General features: G+C 41.1%; 1 protein-coding gene across 2 annotated transcripts in view; it reads right to left on the bottom strand.

Moving 5' to 3' along the window:
• Positions 1 to 16,294, bottom strand: part of IFT57 (intraflagellar transport 57) — a 66,402-nt gene that overhangs the window by 25,804 nt on the left and 24,304 nt on the right. For both annotated transcript variants that reach the window (XM_007187139.2, XM_057545681.1), the window contains exon 6: positions 189 to 311. In XM_007187139.2, coding sequence (XP_007187201.2) covers positions 189 to 311 — 123 coding nt within the window. The remainder of the gene's footprint in view (positions 1 to 188; positions 312 to 16,294) is intronic.

The following is a 16,294-nucleotide window of genomic DNA, read 5'->3' as shown; positions in this document are numbered from 1 at the left end:
TACACTCCTTGCTTTGTGGGCCATATTACATTATTTATTCATTCAACAACAATTTATTAAATCTCTATTAAAATAAAACACTGGAAACTGAATCCCTTCTTAAATCATTTTTGTAACTGGGAGTACCCTTGACCCTGAAATGGCCTTATAAAAATCTATCCGAACAAAATGTGTTCTCTCTTCTATACCTTATTGTCAGTCCTGATCGTGACTTTCAGTTGTGGTAGTACACGTTCCACTTCTAGACTCCATTCCGCAGCATCTGTTGTGGATTCCAAAATATCTTCTTGTTTGGCAGACTCGTTCATATCCTAAGAAAGGAAAGATATCACAGGATTGAGAGTTTATAAAAAGAAATGGTAAAATTTTGAGGCATTTTAGCAGCACTGCACAATTTATATCAAGCATGGTAGTATTAAAATTACAGCAGCAGAAGAAATTTTTTTCTGTCCTCCTATCCATGTTGAAAGAAAATAATGCACCAACCTGGTAGAATAGAAAAGTTAGTATTTATAAAAGAAGCAAATATGTGATTTAACTATTTTTACAAAGAATAATTTTTTTGAGATATCAGAGTGAACTCAGTGGGAATACTGTCAAATGAATACGCCATTTAGGTATGTTAATTGGTAATGGTAGAAAAGATACAAACACTCACATGTTTGGTAAGAAAACATTGTCTTAGTTTGAATTCACTGTACTGAAATACAAACCCAAAATCTGAAAGACAAAAAAGATAAGATCCCAGAAGTAAAGGGCACATTGCTTACAAATTTTGTATTTCTAAGGTGATATTTTGGTTAGGTCAAACCATAATACAGCTTAAAAATGTGATTTAATGCAGACCTATTTGAACTCAAATAGGGTAGGGGTCGACTTTCTGCATTTGTTTTCTGCTGTTGAGTAATAAGCTCAATTCAGGCCTGTTTTTGAATCAGAAAAGGAAAAATTTTTTTTTTCCATTTTCTCAGCCCTCCACATTTCGGCATTAAGTATGTATGGATCTGAAAACATAAAGAATGTAAAAATTAATGATTTAAAGATAAAGTTTAATGCATTAATTTTGGTAGTATTTTTCCTTTTATGCTCCCTTGAAAAATTATTTAAAGAGTAAGAAAAATATAAAAATTTATTAATATAGAAAAAAAGAAACCTGAGAGATACAAACAGCCAAATACAATGTATAAACCTTACATGGATTCTAACTTAAACAATCTGTAAAAAGATGTTTTTGAGACAATCAGGGAAATTTGAATGTCGAAGAGTATTAGATGATATTAAGGAATTATTATTAATTTTATAGGTATGACAATGGCATGGTGGATATGTTAAAAAAAAAAAGGCCTTATAAATCAGAGATAAATGTTGAAATATTTACAGGTGAATTTACATAATGTCTGAAATTTACTTTAAAATACTATGGGGCAAAGAGAAAAGGAGGGAGGGGCTTTAGAGGAAACACGATCAACCAGACGTTAACTGTTAAACCAGGTACTGTTGCATAAGGGTTCATTACCTCATTCTAATTCTGTATATGTTTGCAATTTCCCATAATACAACATTTAAAAATAAAAGACTATATAAACAACCTCATGGTGAAATTACATTCTCAGTGTGAATTTATGTCACTAAAAGATATTTCTTGTCCAGTATAACACTAAGTACAAGAATAACCTTATATTGGGATTTAATTTTGGGGGGAGCTTGAGGTCTTTAGGGGCTTTGAACTGACTCCTGACTGAGTCTCTAGGGCACTGCTGATGAGAGAAAGCCTCTCTCTCTCTCTCCTACCTCCCAGCTCATATTAGCAAGTTCTGAACAAACTCAGAGCCTTAAAAGGAGCATATATTGCTTTTTGTTCAGAAATTCAGGGGGCTATACAGTTCTAACCACGCAATTAGAGAATGGGTAACTAATATATGCTTTTACATTTCACAATATGTGGTCTGAATTTATTCAGTTAGTATAAAAAATACAGGCATTAATTTAAGAAAAGTAAAATGTGCAAACTCCAAGTGAATAATGTCCAAGATTCTATTTTAAACATTAAAGTGCTCATTTAAATATAGAAACATTGTATTATTTTGAGTAACTAATATAATGCTATAGACCTATATAAACTGAATCCAAGGTAGCACAATAGCGTCATAGCTGGGGACGGGTGGCAGTATTCACAAAGCAGACATGTGTGACGTTATATAAGAATGTATGTGATGGCATGAGAAGAGATACTGGGTCTCCCAGTGGAAACCTAAAGCCACAGTGAAAATTCTCAGTCATGAAACTCCACACTGACATTCATTAATGTTCACATACTTGCACACTCACTGGCATATCCCAGTACCCATCCCTGGCTCTAGGAGGCCCAATTCTGACCGGCTCATTTTCTATAAAAAAACGGGTAGAAAATGTTCATTGCAGCTCTATTTACAATAGCCAGGACATGGAAGCAACCTAAATGTCCATCAGCAGATGAATGGATGAAGAAGATGTGGCACATATATACAATAGGATATTACTCAGCCATAAAAAGAAATGAAATGGAGGTATTTGTAATGAGGTGGATGGAGTTAGAGTCTGTCATACAGAGTGAATTAAGTCAGAAAGAGAAAAACAAATACCGTATGCTAACACATATATACGGAATCTAAGGGAAAAAAAAAAAAAAAAAAAAGGCCATGAAGAACCTAGTGGCAAGACGGGAATAAAGACACAGACCTACTAGAGAATGGACTTGAGGATATGGGGAGGGGGTGGGGTGAGATGTGACAGGGTAAGAGAGTGTCATGGACATATATACACTACCAAATGTAAAATAGATAGCTAGTGGGAAGCAGCCGCACAGCACAGGGAGATCAGCTCGGTGCTTTGTGACCACCTAGAGGGGTGGGATGGGGAGGGTGGGAGGGAGGGAGAAGCAAGAGGGAAGAGAAATGGGAACATATTGTATATGTATAACTGATTCACTTTGTTATAAAGCAGAAGCTAACACACTATTGTAAGGCAATTATACTTCAATAAAGATGTTTAAAAAAAAAAAAACCGGGTAGACTTATGAGGATGACAGTGGGGGTGGGAGGATGTACACACTACCAGTGGGATGTGAGCCCTGACATTTGGAGCGTGTGTATGATATATACACAGGCTTGCTCCTTCCAGGGTTATGAGCCCCACACCCCAATCCCACAGAGCCAGACTGGAGTCAAAAAGGGGCACGTCCTCTTAAGCAGCAGTTCTGTATGATTCTTAATAGAACGTAGGTGTTCTGGTCACTGATTTCAAAATAAGTTTGACTTACAGAACCACTGTTTGGGTGAATTGAAACTGGTGCTACTGATTAAATCCTTGAGCCACTCTTCCCCAACCCCACCATCCCCTCCATCCCATCCCTCCTTCTTCCCTTCCTTACAGGAGGGTGGAGTCCAGAATCACCAGACAAAGCCAGAGAGGGTACCCATCCACATTCCCACCTTCTTCAGGCCTGAACATCGGATTGTTCAAGCTGGGCGTAACATACTTAAAATTTTTACTCAAGGAAGGGCACATCGTTCTAATTTTCACAAAGGCAAATGGGTTAGCATTGGCTCTGTTTGAGTCGGACTCAGAATCTAAGAGTTAGTAAAGTACATGGAGATCAAACACCACATCAAGACAGCCCCGTGCATAAGCTATAATACTATTTGGTTTTATATCGGGCCCTTCAGTAAGTTGCATTTACCCTTCTTAGCTTATTATTTGGTTCCCTCAGGCAGTAATTTGCTAATTCCTACTCCCAATGTCCTGAAATGATATAATGTAGCAGCTCAAAAATTTTCACTCATTCCTAGGCTATAGTTAATATACTGGGGGAAACGGCCTAGTTACTAAATGAAGAAAGGGCAAAAAAAAGAGAACATTAGGCTTGGTAGAGCAGCATTAACTTATTCAAACTATACAGTCTCTTCCTACTTCCATCTTTGCACATCTATTTCATAACCTTGTTCCTCACTCAGAATTTCCTAATGCCTAATAAGTGGATACATTAACTGAGCAAGCCCTACATATGAAGTATAAATCATTTTAACCACGCCTTGGTTATAATACTTTGAGAAAACCTTTCCTTTCCGATTGTTTCTCTAATAACAAATGGTATTTTATGTGGAGCTATTAGTTAAAGAGAAACAAACTGCTGTTTCCATTTAATCAAAATTTTACATCATCATGACAAAGTCCCTCTCTGAAACAACATTAACTAAGATAAAGCATGGCTCCTGGGAAATTGCACTTTCCAGTTAATGCTGCTGAAGAAACAATTAGAAGCTCAATAAGACACAGGTTATCCCGAAGTCTCATTTATAATTAATTAATTTACCAATAAGCCATTTGTTAAGCTCCTACAACATTCAAGGTAAGAATCCAGGCACTGTGCTTGGTATGGAGAGATAAAAGGATTTAATCCCTGCCTGCAAAGACTTTACAGCCTATTAGGAAGAGTCTGAGGCTAGTTAATGGGGGTAATAATTGGTCCTAAGAAAAAGAAACTGATGAGAACTGACCCTAAGACTGCCAAAGGGAGAGTTGAAGAGAACAGTCTAAGGCATCCCCTAACGTAACCTTGAGGCATACTACCTCCCTCCCGGAATGACTAAAGGCAGAGAAGCACCCCCCCCAACCACCCCCCCCCCCACCCCGCGCCGCCCAGAATGGACCCCGCGATTATGCGGAGCTGGAACTCCTGGCTCAGGGTCTCTTCCTCCACTGCCGCTGAGCCGCCCCAGAGCCCAATGAGAGGGTGGAGTGACCCCCAACCCCGACCCCGCCCACGGCCGCAGCGCCACCAGCTCCGGAGGGGCCCCTCCGGCGGAAGCCGTGACCTTCCTGGGGACCGAGGGCCAGGAAATCAAATTATCAGTGCCCGAAGGAGACTGACCAGAGGCCCAAGAACACAGGAAATATCAAAGTCATCACACAAACATCAGCCCCACAGAACCCCTAAAGCCCAGATCCTGAAGAAGCAAAAGGGGAGACAAACTGCCTCAAAAGGGATGTTAGTCATGTATACTCCCTGTAAGAGTACAGCAAAGGGCTTGTTTCCACTGACGATGACAAGAGATGCTACAAAGGCACTTTAAGTTTTCAATATAATGGAAATAAAAACTATTATACTGGCATTGTAATTTATTTTCCCCAGGACATCAATGAGGTTGGGTGCCTCTTCATATGTAAAATGATCACTTTTATTTCTTTGTCAGTGAAATTTAATTTCATAGGCTCCAAATATTTTTATTTGGTCACTTCTATTTTTTCTTTTGATTGAGAGGCAATTCAAATATACTTTATATTTGTGGTGTCTTCTCCCACAGCATCCTTCCAAGCTAATTACTGTCCACACGGTCACTAAAAAATTTGTCAACGAACTTGTTTTCACAGGTTATCCACCACTCAAGACACTTGATGTGAGGGCCATCTGCCTTGCACAGCCTTATATCAAGAGCTCTGTATGGAGCTCTTTGCTCTCAACTTGTGGACCAGATAAAGGACAGGATGACGATATCATTATTTCCTCACAACCTGCACCCAAGCACATTGGTCAATGCTCAAACATCATTGCCAAGCTGACAGACAACACGCCTGGGATCTTCTCCTATGATTTTCCCCAGCTTGCCACCAAGACATTGATCTGAACCATGTCACCATCACCTTAATCCTGAGAAGCTTGTTTCTAAAATGAACCTGAGGGACTTCCCTGGTGGTGCAGTGGTTAAGAATCCACCTGCCAATGCAGGAGACACGGGTTGGAGCCCTGGTCCGGGAAGATCCCACATGCCCTAGAGCAACTAAGCCCGTGTGGCACAACTACTGAGCCTGCGCTCTACAGCCTGCGAGCCACAACTACTGAGCCCACGTGCCACAACTACTGAAGCCCACACGCCTAGAGCCCATGCTCCGCAACAAGAGAAGACACCGCAATGAGAAGCCCACGTACCGCAACGAAGAGTAGCCCCTCCTCACTGCAACTAGAGAAAGCCCACGTGTAGCAACGAAGACCCAACGCAGCCAAAAATAAATAAAATAAATTTAAAAAAATAATAAAGTGAACCTGAAATACAAAAAAACCCAAAAACAAACAAAAAAAACCCATGCAATGTTACTAGCCTGCTCAGAATCCTGTTCCAGAAAGTAGTCTCCTCTTTTCCCAAGTAATATTAATGGGATAGTTAAGCATCTGAAGAAATACTGTGTTCTCTGTGTGTGTATGTATTTATACACACATACACAAACACACATAAATATACATAGTTGGATGTGGTTGGTCTTATGATGATAGGGGTGTAATAAGAGAAGGCCCTGCATATCGGTAAGGGAGATCATGTGAGGATATATAAAGCCCTTTGCATTGGATAGCGTACATAGTGCTGCAAAGCTGTTCTGGTCAACTAGGCTAAGTATGACTACAAAACCTGATACATTTTCAAAGTACAAAACCTCTTACTTAACTCTGGGGACTCCAGGTAGGCCACGGCTACCAGTACGGGGAGTAATGTATTAACAGAGAGAGACGGACCTATTAAGTATTAATACAGAAAACTGTTACAGGTGATATACAGTGGAAGCACTGGTCATGTTTTTGGTATACCTGTTGAGTTGCCATCTTAAAACAAAGAACTTAAAACTATCTCTTTGGGGAGAGACTATTCCTAATGGGTACTGCACACTCATTACTGGAAAACCCAGTAAGAGTTTATCATTAAACTCGGGGACTAATCAGGTTACTGGCCAGAGAAATGTTGACTATGACTTCCTGATATCAGCAAGAGTTAACTCCACTCATTTCAACTCTGCTAGGTCCATAACAACAAAAGCCTGGTACTACAGGATCTTTTTGATCCCAAGGGTCCAAGCCAGATTGGGCAGTTGGCTCTGGTTAAGATATCCCCCCATTGGGAATAAAGAAGAAAGCTGGGAATAGCGTAAGGCAGTATTTCTAAAACTTGACTAATTATGGCAACCCTACAAAACATCCCTTTATCACTGACTGAGACCGTGTCTGGTAAAGGAACATATATGGCTGCCTGGGCAGACCCAAGAGTGAAGCTCAAGGCTCAGGCACCTTGCTCAGGCAAGGAAATGAGAAGACATTTCCTTGGGAATGGAGTCCCCACGTCAGACATTACACAGAGATCACAAGTTCAGATGGGAGCCTGCTGGGAGGACCTAGATCGTAAGGGCCTGGACAGAAGCTGGATTCACAGACTTCCAGGTGAAAACGGGAGATGAAGGGAGAGTTAGAAGATCCCAACACCGAACTAGTAATGAAACGAGAATAAGTGGAGGTGCTTACGTCTACAATTACCAAGCCAAAATCCCTACCTCTTAGGAAGATCAGACACCACTGTCAGACTGGATTCTGGATACTGGTAAATGCTGACATTTACTGGCTGTAATTTTTAAAACATATTTATTTGTTTATTTGGCTGCAGCGGGTCTTAGTTGCGGCACGCAGGATCTTTGTTGCTGTGTGCGGGCTCTTAGTTGCGGCATGCGGGATCTAGTTCCCTGACTGGGGATCAAACCCGGGCCCCCTGCATTGGGAGCATGGAGTCTTAACCACTGGACCACCAGGGAAGTCCCTTACTGCCTATTATTTAATCTTTTTGATGTCTCGTATTGTATGTACTATTCCGTAATACAATGATGCCCTCAGGGCGGAGAAATCTGGATATGACTGACCGCACACTAAATGATCCCAGATAACTAAAGTTGCACACATTCTGCCTGTAAACTGTTCCTGTAGCTTCCTGTTATCAAGATGCCAGTGATCACCTGCGGCTGTCTCCCTGCTTGCCTGTAGCACCCCTTCCTTCTCCTAGGCTGCTGTGGGTTTAGAAGCCTAATAACCAAGCTTGTTAGAATTTAGGCAAAGTCAGAATACAGGGAAAAGCGAGCACTCAGGGACAGGGGGCAGTGACGTTAGGACTCTTCACAGAATCTTTTTAAATGGAAGTGTTTATACTTATTTTGGTTGCTCAGAGGCCTTTTTTTCATTTTTCCTCATCTGCTGTTTTTTCAAGATAGGATAGGTGGCCAAAAGGCTAATATAGTATATATGGTCTTACTATGAATTAAACAGGGTTTCTCCTAAGGATATCTAGTGTCCCTGTTTCCTTACAATCTATCAATAAAGCTAGATAGAGGGATAAGTTATTTCAATGAAGAGTGTTCCATCAAAATCCAATAATTTTAACAAATTATACTGAAGGCAGAGTTAAAACCTTTCATGTCCCTACAAGCCAATTCTTCTTCATGATTAAAGAAGCACAAATTGTGATTTTGATTCATTATTTTCTTTCCAAATTAGGTTTTACATAATTTAACATTATATTACTATGAAGAAGAAAATGTTTAATACCATAAAAAAAGTATCTTCAGATTTGTTCTGAATAACCAAATTAAACCCCGGCTAATCTATCAAAAGAAATAGATAGATGGTAGCCTCTGTCTTTAAATATATGAAGTTCATAAAAGGTTTTCTTAAGTTCAATTTTAAGACTATCAAAAGAAATTTTATTCTAAGTTATAATGTGAACCAAGATTTGAATAGATTATGCTCCAACAAATCAAAAAAGGTAAAAAGAAAACTCCCCAAATTAACACAAAATAAATTTAATTTTCCAATAAGAAATATGAAATTATTTTTGAATGAGAATTTAACCTCCAATATTATTTCTATTTAATACATCAAACTACCTTTGCTACTACTTTAACTACTTAGCTACATTGGTACACTAAGTGCTACGATAAAACCATCTCTGACTTTTTATTTTCTCAAAATAAAACCAAAAGAAAGCACCCCTGGAAGTATGTCTGGAGGAACTAATGTAGACATTATACTTGGTGTTGCAGGGTATGCAAAATAAGTCTAACTTTTTATGGCATGAATTTCTAAAAGGCTTCTTTCCTTTGAGATGGCAACCACATAGATATACCAGTGCTCGAATACTATACTTGGTCAATACCAAGAGAAGGGGTCCCCAACCCCCGGGCCGCGCACCTGTATTTGTGGCCTGTTAGGAACCAGGCAGCACAGCAGGAGGTGAGTGGCCGGTGAGTGAGTGAAGCTTCATCTGTATTTACAGCCACTCCCCATTGCTCGCATTACCACCTGAGCTCCGCCTCCTGTCAGATCAGCGGCAGCATTAGATTCTCATAAGAGCGTGAACCCTACTGTGTGAACTGCGCATGTGAGGGATCTAGGTTGCGCACTCCTTATGAGAATCTAAGGGCTGATGATCTGAGGTGGAGCTGAGGCAGTGATGCTAGCGCTGGGGAGTGGCTGCAAATACAGATTATCATTAGCAGAGAGGTTTGACTGCACGGAGACCATAATAACTCAATTGCTTGCAGACTCTTATCAAAACCCTACCAGTGAGTGGCAACTGACTTTGTCCGTGCTAGAAGAGGATCAACTGCTTGAGATCGCAAATGATGGTGGCCTTAAAAGTATGTTTGAGACAACTTCAAATCTCCATATGTTCTAGATTAAAGTCAAGGCAGAGTATCCTGAGATTGCCACAAAAGCACTGAAAAGCCTGCTTCCGTTTCCAACATCCTATCTTTGTGAAGCAGGGTTTTCTGCAGTGACAGCAACCAAAATGAGATCACGGAGTAAAATGGCCATAAGCAACGCACTTCGGGTATCACTGTCTCCCATCACCCCCAGATGGGACCATCCAGTTGCAGGAAAACAAGCTCAGGGCTCCCACTGATTCTGCATTATGGTGAGTTGTATAATTATTCCATTACATATTACAATGTGAAAATAATAGAAATAAAATGCATGATAAATGTAACGCACTTGAATTATCCCGAAACCATCCCACCCCCGCCCCCGGTCCGTGGAAAAATTGTCTTCCATGAAACCGGTCCCTGGTGCCAAAAAGGCTGGGGACTGCTGTTGTAGAGTGTGCAAAATAAGTCTAACTTGGATAGAGAAGATGGCGGAAGAGTAAGACGCGGAGATCACATTCCTTCCCACAGATACAGTAGAAATACACCTACACGTGGAACTGCTCCTACAGAACACCCACTGAACGCTGGCAGAAAACGTCCGACCTCCAAAAAGGCAAGAAACTCCCCCCGTACTTGGGTAGGGCAAAAGAAAAAAGAAATAACAGAGACAAAAGAATAGGGACGGCACCTGCACCAGTGGGAGGGAGCCGTGAAGGAGGAAAGGTTTCCACGCACTAGGAGCCCCTTCGCGGGCGGAGACTGCGGGGGGCGGAGGGGGGAAGCTTCAGAGCCACGGAGGAGAGCGCAGCCACAGAGGTGCGGAGGGCAAAGCGGAGAGGTTCCCACACAGAGGCTCGGCGCCGAGCAGCACTCACCAGCCCGAGAGGCTTGTCTGCTTAGCCGCCGGGGCGGGCGGGGCTGGGAGCTGAGGCTCGGGCTTCGGTCGGATCGCAGGGAGAGGACTGGGGCTGGCAGCGTGAACACAGCCTGAAGGGGTTAGCGCACCACAGCTAGCCGGGAGGGAGTCCGGGGAAAAAGTCTGCAGCTGCCGAAGAGGCAAGAGACTTTTTCTTGCCTCTTTGTTTCGCCGCGGGCAAGGAGAGGGGATTCAGAGCACCGCCTAAACGAACTCCAGAGAAGGGCGCAAGCCACGGCGATCAGCGCGGACCCCAGAGACGGGTGTGAGACGCTGGGGCTGCTGCTGCCGCCTCCAAAAAGCCTGTGTGTGAGCACAGGTCACTCTCCACACCGCCCCTCCCGGGAGCCTGTGCAGCCCGCCACTGCCAGGGTCCCGGGATCCGGGGACAACATCCCCGGGAGAACGCACTGCGCGCCTCGAGCTGGTGCAACGTCACGCCGGCCTCTGACGCTGCAGGCTCGCCCCGCCTCCTCCGTACCGCTCCCTCCCCGCGGCCTGGGTGAGCCAGAGCCCCCGAAGCAGCTGCTCCTTTAACCCCGTCCTGTCTGGGCGGGGAACAGACGCCCTCAGGCGACCTACACGCAGAGGCGGGTCCAAATCCAAAGCTGAACCCCAGGAGCTGTGCGAACAGGGAAGAGAAGGGGAAATCTCTCCCAGCAGCCTCAGAAGCAGCGGATTAAAGCTCCACAAACAACTTGATGGGCCTGCATCTGTGGAATACCTGAATAGACAACGAATCATCCCAAATTCAGGAGGGGGACTCTGGGAGCAGGAGATATTAATTTTTCCCCTTTTCCTTTTTTTTGTGAGTGTATATGTATATGCTTCTGGGTGAGATTTTGTCTGTATAGCTTTGCTTTACAATAGCTTTATTTTACTTCACTATATTATAGCCTCTTTCTTTCTTTCTTTCTATTTTTTCTCCCTTTTACTCTGAGCCGTGTGGACGAAAGGCTCTTGGTGCTCCAGCCAGGCATCAGGGCCGTGCCTCTGAGGTGGGAGAGCCAACTTCAGAACACTGGTCCACAAGAGACCTCCCAGCTCCACGTAATACCAAACGGCAAAAATCTCCCAGAGATCTCCATCTCAACATCAAGACCCAGCTTCACTCGACGACCAGCAAGCTACAGTGCTGGAAATCCTATGCCAAACAACTAGCTAGACAGGAACACAACCCCATCCATTGGCAGAGAGGCTGCCTAAAATCATAATAAGGCCACAGACACCACAAAATACACCACCAGATGTGGACGTGCCCACCAGAAAGACAAGATCTAGCCTCATCCACCAGAACTCAGGCACTAGTTCCCTCCACCAGGAAGCCTACACAACCCACTGAACCAACCTTAGCCGCTGGGGACAGATACCAAAAACAACGGGAACTACGAACCTGCAGCCTGTGAAAAGGAGACCCCAAACACAGTAAGATAGGCAAAATGAGACGACAGAAAAACACACAGCAGATGAAGGAGCAGGCTCAAAACACACTGGACTTAACAAATGAAGAGGAAATAGGTAGTCTACCTGAAAAAGAATTCAGAATAATGATAGTAAGGATGATCCAAAATCTTGGAAACAGAATAGACAAAATGCAAGAAACATTTAACAAGGATGTAGAAGAACTAAAGAGGAACCAAGCAATGATGAAAAACACAATAAATGAAATTAAAAATACTCTAGATGGGATCAATAGTAGAATAACTGAGGCAGAAGAAAGGATAAGTGACCTGGAAGATAAAATGGTGGAAATAACTACTACAGAGCAGGATAAAGAAAAAAGAATGAAAAGAACTGAGGACAGTCTCAGGGACCTCTGGGACAACATTAAACGTGCCAACATTCGAATTATAGGGGTACCAGAAGAAGAAGAGAAAAAGAAAGGGACTGAGAAAATTTTTGAAGAGATTATAGTTGAAAACTTCCCTAATATGGGAAAGGAAATAGTTAATCAAGTCCTGGAAGCACAGAGAGTCCCATACAGGATAAACCCAAGGAGGAACACGCCAAGACACATATTAAACAAACTGTCAAAAATTAAATATAAGGAAAACATATTAAAGGCAGCAAGGGAAAAAAAACAAATAACACACAAGGGAATCCCCATAAGGTTAACATCTGATCTCTCAGCAGAAACTCTGCAAGCCAGAAGGGAGTGGCAGGATATACTTAAAGTCATGAAGGAGAAAAACCTACAACCAAGATTACTCTACCCAGCAAGGATCTCATTCAGATTCAATGGAGAAATTAAAACCTTTACAGACAAGCAAAAGCTGAGAGAGTTCAGCACCACCAAACCAGCTTTACAACAAATGCTAAAGGAAATTCTCTAGGCAAGAAACACAAGAAAAGGAAAACACCTACAATAACAAACCCAATACATTTAAGAAAATGGGAATAGGAACATACATATCGATAATTACCTTGAATGTAAATGGATTAAATGCTCCCACCAAAAGACACAGGCTGGCTGAATGGATACAAAAACAAGACCCATACATATGCTGTCTACAAGAGACCCACTTCAGACCTAGGGACACATACAGACTGAAAGTGAGGGGATGGAAAAAGATATTCCATGCAAATGGAAATCAAAAGAAAGCTGGAGTAGCAATTCTCATATCAGACAAAATAGACTTTAAAATAAAGACTATTACAAGAGACAAAGAAGGACACTATATAATGATCAAGGGATCGATCCAAGAGGAAGGTATAACAATTGTAAATATTTATGCACCCAACATAGGAGCACCTCAATACATAAGGCAAATACTAACAGCCATGAAAGGGGAAATCGACAGCAACACAATCATAGTAGGGGACTTTAACACCCCACTTTCACCAATGGACAGATCATCCAAAATGAAAATAAATAAGGAAACACAAGCTTTAAATGATACATTAAACAATATGGACTTAATTGATATTTATAGGACATTCCACCCAAAAACAACAGAATACACATTTTTCTCAAGTGCTCATGGAACATTCTCCAGGATAGATCATATCTTGGGTCACAAATCAAGCCTTGGTAAATTTAAGAAAATTGAAATCGTATCAAGTATCTTTTCCGACCACAACGCTATGAGACTAGATATCAATTACAGGAAAAGATCTGTAAAAAATACAAACACATGGAGGCTACACAATACATTACTTAATAACGAAGTGATTACTGAAGAAATCAAAGGGGAAATCAAAAAATACCTAGAAACAAATGACAATGGAGACACGACGACCCAAAACCTATGGGACACAGCAAAAGCAGTGCTAAGAGGGAAGTTTATAGCAATACAAGCCTACCTCAAGAAACAGGCAACATCTCGAATAAACAACCTAACCTTGCACCTAAAGCAATTAGAGAAAGAAGAATAAAAAAACCCCAAAGCCAGCAGAAGGAAAGAAATTATAAAGATCAGGTCAGAAATAAATGAAAAAGAAATGAAGGAAACATAGCAAAAATCAATGAAACTAAAAGCTGGTTCTTTGAGAAGATAAACAAAATTGATAAACCATTAGCCAGACTCATCAAGAGAAAAAGGGAGAAGACTCAGATCAATAGAATTAGAAATGAAAAAGGAGAAATAACCACTGACACTGCAGAAATACAAAAGATCATGAGAGATTACTACAAGCAACTATATGCCAATAAAATGGACAACCTGGAAGAAATGGACAGATTCTTAGAAATGCACAAACTGCCGAGACTGAACCAGGAAGTAATTGAAAATATGAACAGACCAATCACAAGCACTGAAATTGAAACTGTGATTAAAAACCTTCCAACAAACAAAAGCCCAGGACCAGATGGCTTCACAGGCGAATTCTATCAAACATTTAGAGAAGAGCTAACACCTATCCTTCTCAAACTCTTCCAAAATATTGCAGAGGGAGGAACACTCCCAAACTCATTCTACGAGGCCACCATCACCCTGATACCAAAACCAGACAAAGATGTCACAAAGAAAGAAAACTACAGGCCAATATCACTGATGAACATAGATGCAAAAATCCTCAACAAAATACTAGCAAACAGAATCCAACAGCACATTAAAAGGATCATACACCATGATCAAGTGGGGTTTATCCCAGGAATGCAAGGATTCTTCAATATACGCAAATCAATCAATGTGATACACCATATTAACAAATTGAAGGAGAAAAACCATATGATCATCTCAATAGATGCAGAGAAAGCTTTTGACAAAATTCAACACCCATTTATGATAAAAGCCCTGCAGAAAGTAGGCATAGAGGGAACTTTCCTCAACATAATAAAGGCCATATATGACAAACCCACAGCCAACATTGTCCTCAATGGTGAAAAACAGAAACCATTTCCACTAAGATCAGGAACAAGACAAGGTTGCCCACTCTCACCACTATTATTCAACATAGTTCTGGAAGTCCTAGCCACAGCAATCAGAGAAGACAAAGAAATAAAAGGAATCCAAATCGGAAAAGAAGAAGTAAAGCTGTCACTATTTGCAGATGACATGATACTATACATAGAGAATCCTAAAGATGCTACCAGAAAACTCCTAGAGCTAATCAATGAATTTGGTAAAGTAGCAGGATACAAAATTAATGCACAGAAATCTCTTGCATTTCTATACACTAATGAAGAAAAATCTGAAAGTGAAATTAAGAAAACACTCCCATTTACCATTGCAACAAAAAGAATAAAATATCTAGGAATAAACCTACCTAAGGAGACAAAAGACCTGTATGCAGAAAATTATAAGACACTGATGAAAGAAATTAAAGATGATACAAATAGATGGAGAGATATACCATGTTCCTGGATTGGAAGAATCAACATTGTGAAAATGTCTCTACTACCCAAAGCAATCTACAGATTCAATGCAATCCCTATCAAACTACCAATGGCATTTTTCACAGAACTAGAACAAAAAATTTCACAATTTGTATGGAAACACAAAAGACCCCGAATAGCCAAAGCAATCTTGAGAACGAAAAATGGAGCTGGGGGAATCAGGCTCCCTGACTTCAGACTATATTACAAAGCTTCAGTAATCAAGACAGTTTGGTATTGGCACAAAAACAGAAATATAGATCAATGGAACAGGATAGAAAGCCCAGAGATAAACCCACACACATATGGTCAACTTATCTTTGATAAAGGAGGCAAGCATATACAGTGGAGAAAAGACAGCCTCTTCAATAAGTGGTGCTGGGAAAATTGGACAGGAACATGTAAAAGTATGAAATTAGAACACTCCCTGACACCATGCACAAAAATAAACTCAAAATGGATTAAAGACCTAAGTGTAAGGGCAGACACTATCAAACTCTTAGAGGAAAACATAGGCAGAACACTCTATGACATACATCACAGCAAGATTCTTTTTGACCCAGCTCCCAGAGAAATGGAAATAAGAACACAAATAAACAAATGGGACCTAATGAAACTGAAAAGCTTTTGCACAGCAAAGGAAACCATAAACAAGACCAAAAGACAACCCTCAGAATGGGAGAAAATATTTGCAAATGAAGCAACTGACAAAGGATTAATCTCCAAGATTTACAAGCAGCTCATGCAGCTCAATAACAAAAAAACGAACAACCCAATCCAAAAATGGGCAGAAGATCTAAATAGACATTTCTCCAAAGAAGATATACAGATGGCCTACAGACACATGAAAGAATGCTCAACATCATTAATCATTAGAGAAATGCAAATCAAAACTACAATGAGATATCATCTCACACCGGTCAGAATGGCCATCATCAAAAAATCTAGAAACAATAAATGCTGGAGAGGGTGTGGAGGAAAGGGAACACTCTTGCACTGTTGGTGGGAATGTAAATTGATACAGCCACTATGGAGAACAGTATGGAGGTTCCTTAAAAAACTACAAATAGAAC

The sequence above is a fragment of the Balaenoptera acutorostrata genome, chromosome 4 (genome assembly GCF_949987535.1).
Source record: "Balaenoptera acutorostrata chromosome 4, mBalAcu1.1, whole genome shotgun sequence".
NCBI lineage: Eukaryota > Metazoa > Chordata > Mammalia > Artiodactyla > Balaenopteridae > Balaenoptera > Balaenoptera acutorostrata.
The sequence above is the reverse complement of the archived record's forward strand: the minus strand, read 5'-3'. Positions and strand labels throughout refer to the sequence as shown.